The sequence below is a fragment of the Platichthys flesus genome, chromosome 3, assembly GCF_949316205.1.
Source record: "Platichthys flesus chromosome 3, fPlaFle2.1, whole genome shotgun sequence".
In the NCBI taxonomy this organism is placed as follows: Eukaryota; Metazoa; Chordata; class Actinopteri; order Pleuronectiformes; family Pleuronectidae; genus Platichthys; species Platichthys flesus.
Genome location: NC_084947.1, coordinates 7,394,245 through 7,404,792, shown reverse-complemented (window position 1 = coordinate 7,404,792; position 10,548 = coordinate 7,394,245). Strand labels below are relative to the sequence as shown.

At 42.0% G+C, this 10,548-nt stretch overlaps 1 protein-coding gene across 1 annotated transcript; it reads left to right on the top strand.

The window, feature by feature from the left end:
* The first annotated feature begins 244 nt into the window (after positions 1-244).
* On the top strand, positions 245-8,305 carry LOC133950780 (corticotropin-releasing factor-binding protein-like). The gene is made up of 7 exons (XM_062384902.1): positions 245-403; positions 518-605; positions 1,489-1,646; positions 2,658-2,868; positions 4,159-4,313; positions 6,875-6,995; positions 7,725-8,305. The coding sequence occupies exons 1-7, from the start codon at positions 323-325 to the stop codon at positions 7,877-7,879; spliced, it is 969 nt and encodes a 322-aa protein (XP_062240886.1). The 5' UTR covers positions 245-322; the 3' UTR covers positions 7,880-8,305.
* Positions 8,306-10,548: the final 2,243 nt, after the last annotated feature.

Genomic DNA, 10,548 nt, shown 5'->3' with positions numbered 1-10,548 from the left:
AGCAAATTCAATGTTATCACCAACTTACACACATCCTGACCTTAAATTCGATTTCAGACGCAGCTCCTTGTTCCCCCAAGGGCATTTGCTAATGCCCTTATATGGCTCCTCTGAACAAATTGCTGTTTATCCGGATCCAGTGAGTCCCCCACCCCCCCTCACCCCCCGGCTCTGTGTTCCACAGTGACCCTCTGATGTGGGCCTGCCTGCCCGCCTGCCTGTGTGCCTGAGCGGCTATAAAAGCTGCCACCTCGCAGCCAGCGCCGTCATTTCCCCCCCAATCCGCACCAGGAAACCTTTTCAGCGAGAGACGCACTTCACCATGTCGCTGGCCGTGCGCGCACCACTGCTCGTCTTCCTCATCTCCCTCTCCTCCAGGATGGGGCTCAGCCGATACGTAGAGGTAAGATCCCGCTCATACCAGTGTGCGAATGCGTGCTTGAACCAATGCAAGGTGGAATAAGTCACGCAGGGTGAATTTGTCCAAGTAAAGAACTTGTCTCTGTGTGTGATCCAGGACGTGGAGGCGACGGATGGGTTGTACTCTCTGCTCGGTTTGGACCAGAAGAGAGACTCAGAGGATTATATTTTCCGTCGACCTCTCAGTAAGTGCTGCTGTGAATAAAGCTTAATAGTCAATGAGGCTCTGAACACTGATGATTTACTTGGTAAACAGCGTGTCAAATAGAACCCACATTTCAAAGCGGTGAGTGCAGGGATGTTTAACTGTATCTGTGGTAAATGGTTTGGTATTTATACATCCAGCTTTTCTATTCTTGATAACCACTCAAAGTGCTTAACGGTACAGTTTGTCATCCAGCCTTTCACAAACACACACACACACACACACACACACACACACACACACACACACATGCATACAGTGCATCTATTAGCATCACTTTATTTTCTATCAGGAGCCATTCAGGGCTCAGCATCTTGCCCAGGGACACTTTGGCATGCAGATGGGGAAGACTGCCATCGAACTGCCGACCTTCTGGTTGGAGAACGACCGCTCTACCCCCTTAGCCACAGCCACGCCATGCAGTTACGATAGAGTCAATCAATCAATCAATCAAAAATCAATCATCTACATCTTTACATTGTGTTGCCTGCATGTGTAGTAGTGTGTGTGCATGTGTGTATTTAATGTGTGCAGCAACTAATACCTGCAGTCTAGGTGTCCAAACAGAAATATGATCAATGAAGTGTTATGTAAGACTTTTCTTAGAGTCCACATCTATCAGACTCCGCGCAGCTACATCAGCTGTTTCAAATGTTCAAAGAAAACTGGTCAACACTTGTGTCTCTTGAACACTGCACACTTTGTTGTTTTTTACCCTAAAGCTGATACCATCACACTTTCCCCCCCACATGATTTTTCAAAGATCTAACCGAATAAAGGTGGATTCTTCGAGATCTAAAGACGGGCAATGGGTTACAATGAACCAATGAAGTTTGTCTCTGTGTGTGTTTGTTTGTTCAAAGGATGCTTGGACATGCTGGCCACAGACGGTCACTTCTCCTTCGCGGCGTCTCGGCCACAGCTCGCCTGCGCTGCCTTCATCATCGCCGAGCCCAGTGAGGTCATCAGCCTGGAGCTGTTTGACGTCAATATCGACTGCAGCGCTGGAGATTTCATCAAGGTTGGCCCCGCTCACCCGAGAGAGAGAGAGCACCCACACATCCTCAGCCCTCACGCAACGAGGGAGACAGGAAGTTCATTGCTTTTTTGCGATTTAAACCCTGAATTCTATTTCATCTCGATTGAAATGGTGACAAACAGGGTTGAGGCAGCGTTAGGAGGCCACACTGGCTCTTCTGTGCATTGGTCACATTAGTCAGAGCAAGTGTGGGAAGCGGAGGCTTTGGTTCTGAAGCCAAGCCTTCAGGTTCAGTGTGGGCCAGCCTGGTTAGAACGCTTGACAGGGAGAAAGCACTCGTTGAGTTGTGGAGGCTGGACCGACGTGTCTGTGCATCCGGTTATCGACAGCAGCTGCACACTTCAGCATGAAGTCACTACGGCCGCTCACACAGACACTCAACACCACACTTCCTCATGTCCTTTCCGCTTCTCTCTTCAAACATGAATACCTCGATATTTATAGAGCAACATTTCCATTGGACAATGGTTAATAAGATCTGTGGAGGGGGCTGTGAATCCTGTTGGCCTGATAGCCGTAGAAAAGCCACCTTAATGAACAAATTAAAAATAATTTCTCTATCCTCAGACATCAGCGGCTGCTTGAATCAAGCTTTAATAAAATTAGTTTCAGAGGCGGGCATGTTGGTAAACAGAGAAACGGATACAAAATAAGTATTTACTCATCTTTCGCTGTAATCGATAGGAAACTATTTATTAATCTAGCATGAAATATAGAACTGCTCCAGTTGTTCATCATGTTCACGTCTTAGTGGATGTGAACAGAAACTATTCATAATCTAGACCAAAATAAAAAATGGCAATTTGCCCAAGTCTTCTTCATCCAGCTTGATCCAAGGGATTTTCACAAGGTCCCACTAAACACTGATATACACCTAGACTTCATATTTTCAACTCTAAACCAATATTGTCCTTAGAGTGATATTAGAACTGTATTGCCTGAATTGATAAAATAAAGTGTGCGACGATCACTGAAACCTTTTCCTCCCCCCAGATATTCGACGGCTGGGTCCTGAAGGGGGAGAAGTTCCCCAGCAGTCGGGACCACCAGCTCCCCATGCACCAGCGCTACACAGACTACTGCTCCTCCCCGGGATCAGGAGCCTCCAGCCGCTCCTCCCAGAACGTCGCCATGATCTTCTTCCGCATCCACAGCCCGGACAGCGGCTTCACCCTCGCCGTCAAAAAGCTCCACAACCCCTTTCGTGAGTCCTGCTGCACACATTTGAAACCAATTTATGGCGTGGTGCTTTCAAATGAAAATAAACAGATGCCCGATCCATGAAAGGGAAATTGCACAAGAAATTGTGTTTAAAAAAAAAACAGGACAAACAAGCACCACGGACTTGCCTCTAAATCAGTTTTGTGTTGCTTGTGCTTTGAGGTGGAGGGATGGACCGGTGCAACTCGATTGTGTGCATGCATGTGTGTTCTTCCCGGACATTTGCGCTTGGTTGAGCATTAATCAAGGCCGAGGGCGACAGGAAGAGATTGAATGAGAGGGGTGCACCTGTTCTCCAGCTGCTTGACAAACACTGCGCTAACACTGTGTCAGGCAACAGAACATAACAATCCCAGTCTGGCTGCGTGGCAGAGACGGACAGAGGAGGAGCACTGACACACAGGTTGACCGGATTGTCTGTAGCAGAGCAGCGTGAATCTCAGACAGGTTTTTGAGGCGTTATTCATACGTTGACCCTCTAATATTTATTTATTTGATCTCACAGCAAGCCTCGGATGTGTCGCTGCAACTGGATAGGACTGGCTGTAAAACAGAGTTTATAAGTGTGTGTGCAATTATGTAATTATATATATATATATATATATATATATAAAATTCATGTCATAAATTTTGTCTCTCAAATTTTGTAGATCCCATTTGGCCAATAATGAGTCCCTCAAAGTTTATGCTCCCTGTGGGACAGTCCCTCGTCACTGCAGCTGTAATGTTGTAGTGACGAGGGACTTTTATTAAACCAGATTTTATTTACTTTATTTCTTCCCATCCTTTGTAAGTGTTAGGAATGGATACCATCGTAAAAAAATGGAAATACGATACACTTGCACAACAGTCGAGAGCCATTCCAGGTTGCTCTTGCCAAGCAGATAGTGCTCTGTAATATTCGTTCCAACATTCTCCACTCAGCGCTGATAGCCAAGGCTCATTTACCAGGAACACGTCTCTAAATGAACAACAGGCCGGCAGGAGTAAAGGGTTCCGACTCCTGTTGGTGCCTGTCTAGTCTACCATACTGTTATCAATTCAAATTTCATTATTTTCTCATCTTTGTCATCAGAACTGCGATTGGATTTCCATGCTCGTCCCTAATTGTGTCCCCTCCCTGCAGTCAGCCTTGATTATATCCAATTTGTGACATGAGGTGTCAATAATGAGTTTCTCTAGCGATGGGGAACCGTTCATTTGAAACCTCTGCTTGTGTGTGTGTGTGTGTGTGTGTGTGTGTGTGTGTGTGTGTGTTGGTGTGTGTGTAAAGCCTGCAACATCATGTCTCAGAGTCCAGAGGGCAGCTTCACCATGGTGATGCCACACCAACGCAGAAACTGCAGCTTCTCCATCATCTACCCCGTGGAGATCCGACTGACAGAACTCGGCCTGGGGCAGGCCAAAAGCAACGAGCTCATGCTGCAGGTGAGACACGCACGGACTGATGAACAGACAGACAGACAGACAGACAGACAGACAGACAGACAGACAGACAGACAGACAGACAGACAGACAGACAGACAGACAGACACACAGATAGACACACAGATAGACACACAGACAGACACACAGACAGACAGACAGACAGACAGACAGACAGACAGATGGACTGACAAGCAACCTTGTTTTTCTTGCAAAATAAACTCATTGTCCTCTCCAAGTCCACTCCTTTTACTGGAACAATTCTTTAATTTATCACATAATATGGTGTACAGAAGACAGAAGGCCTTTGGAAATACTCTGTGGTCTGTGGTTCAACCATGGAGCTGCCACAGCAGACCGTTGTTATCAGATAGGGTTGTTCTCAGTAAAGCCACAGACATTGGAAAGTTATTTATATGTGGTTTGTCCATGTACCAGCCACATTAACCATATATTACATTTTCCCCTCAACTTTAACAAATCTTTTCAGAAATAAATCAGAGGGGATACTCTGTGCTTGTACATCTGATTTGTTTGGTAGCACACTTCACACTTCATGAAAACCTAGAATGTGTTAGTGGAACAAAAAGTAATTCAGTTTGATTAGTAGCCTCCAGGATCATCTGGAACATCTTCATCATATTGCATGGGTACAGAAACCGCAACCAATACTCTGAGGTGTCTGTGAAGTTAGCATCATGTGGTTAACAAATATTATTTGTTAATATAGAAATATTTTTTCCTGTACTCACTTAATTTATGATTTAAAGTTTTTATAATCTACAATTTTCTTAATAAAGGATTTCATGAAGGAACATTTAAGTTACTTGATATTTAAATATTTTGTCAGAGTGAGATTTTTTTTATAATGTCCTTATTCATTAATAAAAAAACTTCAATGTAACCACCAACACACACACACACACATACACAGACATCTCTAATCAACATGTTGGTGCTCTATCAAATCGATTTTAAATTGTACAAACACTGAAGTGTAAAAATTAGGATATAGCGTCAACCTCTAGTTTCCAGTCTATATGCTAAGCTAACTGGTTTCAAGCTTATTTATTGTTTAGTTCAGATATGAGAGTCTCTCTTCCTGTTCAACTCTTTGCATGAAAGTGAATGAGCAAAAATACTTTTCCTTTGACCAATAGAAGTTTCATGTTCCCTGTTTTGACCTTTTCCATATTTATTTTGCCACATGTGGATATCATAACAGAAGTGAACTAAAAATCCTTGGCAGCGAATTTTTGAAAAATATTGTCACTGAAAGAAATCCAAGGTTTAGGAGGGCCATCCAAAACGAATGTTCTGTTTGGCAAAACGTTTGCAGACACCCTGATGTTCTGCTCTACCGGGTCGGATAATAGACTTCTGGGGTAGGATGTCTAATCAAAGCAATAAAAATAACAAAAACCGAGCATTAAATATTCACTTTTATGTGTAAACCCTTTTTATTGAACATTCAAGAAAGATGTTTGCTAGTTTCTGATGTCGGAACCAGTTTAAAATGTAGTGAAGAAAGATGCTTGAGTCAAAACCAATGCAAATAGGCTTTAATCAATATTTTATGACAGCAATATATCAAATGACAAAGGGAACACAGAATTATCCTGGGATCTGCGGCTCTCCTTCGCTCTAAGGAGTTTCAGATCATTGTTCAGCAGTCCACTGAAGAAAAACTCTGCTTATATCCCTATTTGCAAGTAGATAGTAATATTGCTTTAACTGCAGAAAGTTTGTGCTGCTCGCTAACAGGTTCACCATATCAACCTAAAATGTGAAGAGGTGTCATATTTAAGTTCGTTCAAAGTCCAGAGCTCAGAGTCAGAGAAGGACAGAAACTGTGTAAATCATGTTGGTGACAGGCCGAGCGTAATGAAAAGGCTCCTGAAGATGTTAGCAGCTGGTCGGACAGCGGCTGCCAGACTTCTGACATCATGATTAACGGACTGCTCTGCGTCTACAGGGCCAAATACAAAAAACTTTCTGTTCAAACATTGAGGAAAGTTGTAGGTGTTCCTTCAACAACTTCATAGATGGTTTGCATTGAGCGAATACAGCTGCTTGGGATCATATAATATGTCAAAAGTATGTGATAAACGAGGAGAATAGACGCAATTTATGGACTGAGGGTTGAATCCTGAAGGTAAATATAATTTTTTATTGACAGTGATCACCTCCCAGAGTGCACATTTTTCATAGAAAGTTCCCCTCAACCCAATTTTCACGGGTCACCATCTTTGTATCCTGGGCTCAGAGCCACCCGAGACAACTGGTTTCAAGAAACACTAACAAACCGCATCATTGTTTCCACTCCAGCACAATCATAACATGTGCAGTCATAACCACACACTCTGTTCACAGTTTGCTTGTTATCTTCTTCCCTGTCAGCAGGAAGATGTGTAGCATTGCTTTTGCAACTTTGTGCCAGGAAGACACCAGACACAAGAAAATATGTGTTTGTTGTAATATAGCTTGTTATTTATGCCTTAGCTTAGCTCCACTGCCTTAGCTCCACTTCAGCAACTGAAGGCGCCAATGTTTGTATTGTGCAGAGGCAGGTGTGGTCGGGCTGTTCTGGGTCAGGTGACTACGTGGAGCTGCTGGGAGGGAATGGGGTGGACACCTCCAAGATGTTCCCCGTGGCCGACCTCTGTTTCTCCACCAATGGGCTCGGTGAGTCTGAGACGCCCCAGTTTACCTCCAGAGTGAATCTGTTTGTTTTTGTTGTTGGTGATAGCAGGTTTCCATCGGAAGGTTTTAATATGTGAATCCGTCCTCTTGCTCTGTCACATGAGTACTGCTATATAGTTTTATTTGATGCTTAAACCTACCACTGACTTTACCTGAATATAACCTTGACAAAAACATGTGACCTGAACTGCAGCTGCACATTTCAGGAAAAACACTCATCAACTCTTCATCAAAAGAGCTGCAACAGAAAATTCCTTCTAGAATATATTCCATACAGTATATTTTCCAATTATGCAGAGATTATGCCAGAGATCAGCACTTCAAATTAATGGGAAGATCCTTCATGGTGAATTAATTTCAATACAGTTTTATTGGTAGACCATCAAATTGCTATCATCTGTATACATACATTATGAATCACCAAAGATGCAAACTGTGTTTTACAACCTGATTTTACAAATGCAAAAGTAAACACTAATATATTTTCATCTTTATTCATGTGAGTGATTGTGCACTTTGCCCTTCAGAGTATATGATTATCATCGAATGACTGAGCAATTTCTACATTTTCAATCGCAATTTGCTGTACCAAAGATTTGTCCTTTGATTCATACACTCGTAATAACGAGGCTAAGCAGGTCTGGCTACAGAACAAAATGTCCTGCGTGTGTTCCTGTGTAAAATATCTGTTTTTCTCTTTTTGGCCCTCAGCCCAGATGAAGATTGGTTGTGATAACTCAGTGGTGAGGGTGGTGTCCAGTGGGAACTACATCAACCGAGTTTCCTTCCAGTACCGACTACTGGAACAAAACGAGCTCCCCAAGACCCAAGAGAACAGTCTGGATAATTTCTGCTCTGTGGAATGAGACCACACACACACACGCGCACATGTAAACCGACGGACTCACACGTGAACATGCGCACACGACCACACAGCCATTCGCTTCTCTGTAAATAGACCAGTTTATGGAAAATGCCCCATTTGACAAATGCTGTCAATACATATTTTGTATTGCTATTGCCAGCTATTTTATTTAGTGTCATTTGAGTATAAAGTATTTATTTGAATAGTTATTTCATTCCTCTCAATTATTTCTATGTTACTTATAGATGATGGTGAATATACTTGTTTTCCTTTTAGTCTTGATCTGTGAAACATTTACTCCGTTGGTGAGAGCATCCTTCCCTCTGTTTATATCAGTTTGTGTTCTTTTGGAGGGTCTTCCTCTCTGCTGTTTCATGTTTATATCACCATGACAATTTAAAATAAATATGACTTGCATGACAAAGCACATCTTTTAATGTTTGGCTTCTGTGAGTGACTGAGAATAACTTCATGTTCCGTCTGTGTGTTTGTTTTGCTTGTGTGCCTCTGCAGGAGCCATCTGTTTTACCTCAAAACCACAATAATGCTGTGCTCAGGAGAACTGAATAAATAGGGTTCTGTTCTTCAGTCTGTTCAGCAGTAAATACAACTAGAATCGCACTTAGTGGAACATATACCTCAGCCAAGGCCCAACTCTCTCCTTATGAAACCACATTTAAATTGAAACATTATTTGCATTAGCTATATTGTACAGACTCAGCCCCTTAAATATGCAGAGATCTCTCCAGAAAAAATCTTAAGGAATTTGTTCATAATCCTGTTAACTAACAAACACAGATGAAAACAACTTCTTTGGGGCAGGCAAAACAAAGTTATTGTGTGCTACTGATATTATTCTTTAAGCGGAATTTACAGATACCGTACATATCAATGACTCTCCCTATACGCTTTGGTTTGATCAGGGGAGGTGATAAGAGAACAGAGACAGGGGCATGCATCTTTTCACTTTCTTAGAAGGTCATTTTGGATCCCCACATCTTTTTACGCAGGAAGTGTGTAGATGTAAGTGAGAATTATAAATTATAGGAGGAAAATAAGAGAGCTCCTGACAGACTATTAGTGCATCGCCTCATCGAGAGTGTTAATATTCAGTAATTTTTCATCAATGAGGTTAGTAACGTTCATCATTTTATGAATGGCTCATATCAATATCGGAATGACAATCAGTACAACACATACGTCTGCCAAGACCCAGTGGTCCCCTAAAATCCCCACAGAGATGAACTCACTTATATTCAGGGAAGGGGAAAATATATATACATGTGAATTTGGTCTCAAACTACTGACAAAATACTGAGCCATATATTAATATGGTTGAAAAGCCTCAGAGCTATAAAAGTAATCAGCAAGATCATAAAGAAAATTCCAAAACATACTGGGAGGCAAATGTGACTAAGCTGAAACAGGAGGTAATCATGGCTCTGGTTCTGCTTAAAGATTAGTTCCGGTGGGCTGGAGTCAAACAATAGATTTCTGACTGAAACATGTGAAAAGACTGTTGCAATAATCAAGACATGAAGAAATAAAAGGATGTTATATGGTCTGTGTGTCTTTAAGCATTGGGAAAGCATTGTGTTTTTGGCCTAAATACAGAATAAAATTTGTGGTCTTAAGTGAGATGTTGCTACATCAACTGGCAGAACTGTCGTGAAATTTATGACATTTACGAGCCCGTTAGGATCAATTGCAGAAGATTCCTTAACTTCATTACAGCGTCAAGTCCAGTTCTTTTGTTTGTTATCTGCAAAAACTAAAGACACTCCCTACTCAGTTTTAAATTGTGCACTGTGCTAATAAGCTAATGCTAACCATAGACTGTATGGATAACATCACAGCTGCCCAAAAGTGAAGCCAAAGCATCTCAGTCGCCAACTGGTGGCTGGCTTCAGTATAGTTCATGAATCCCATCTCCTCTATGTTTGCAGATGGGGCATTGACCAAACCTAAAATGACTTGTTCGACATGATGATTTATAAAATAGGTTGAAACATTACGATTATCTGCTGAGCCCGACTCACGATATCTGGAATTATTTTAGCTCAATTCCAGGAAAATGGGAGGAAGTGAAGATACATCATCCATCTTTATATACAGTCTAAAATGCTAACACATAAAACTAATGGTGAGCATGTTTGCATTATTACAATTGCATTCAGCTAAAAGCAGCATTAGTTCAGAATCAGGGAGCCTCACAGAGACTTTCCTTTCGATTCTTTGTTTAAAATACAGGCTTTTACTGCCCTTTAATCACTGGTGTATGATTTCCATAAAGACTGTGTGGTATGGAAATGTTAATATTTACACACAGACATGTAGATTCCAGAGGAATAAAGTCCAGTTTTAGATCTAATGCTTGCGGCGCATTTCAGAGAAGACGTCATTGAAAGACCCTGCACTGATACATTCAATGCTAATGTGTATGTGTACTCCAGTGTATTAAAATGTGTCCTTGGCAATTAGTATTAAGCAATGACGCATACGTTCCGCTTGTGTTTTTGTAATCCAATCTGTTCCAGACACAAACTCCGAAATAGCTCTCATAGAGGTTGATCACTGCTCAGAATGGAAAAGGCTTTGCACAGAGGGCACGGCATCACAGAATACAATGTTGTAGAATGGTGAGAATGCAGGTTTGCTTGTGACCCTTCT

Coding starts and splice junctions, on each gene's coding strand:
- LOC133950780 (XM_062384902.1), top strand. CDS start 323: ATGTCGCTGGCCGTGCGCGCACCACTGCTCGTCTTCCTCATCTCCCTC. Junction 606..1,488: donor TATTTTCCGTCGACCTCTCA/GTAAGTGCTGCT, acceptor GTTTGTTCAAAG/GATGCTTGGACATGCTGGCC. Junction 6,996..7,724: donor TTTCTCCACCAATGGGCTCG/GTGAGTCTGAGA, acceptor TTTGGCCCTCAG/CCCAGATGAAGATTGGTTGT.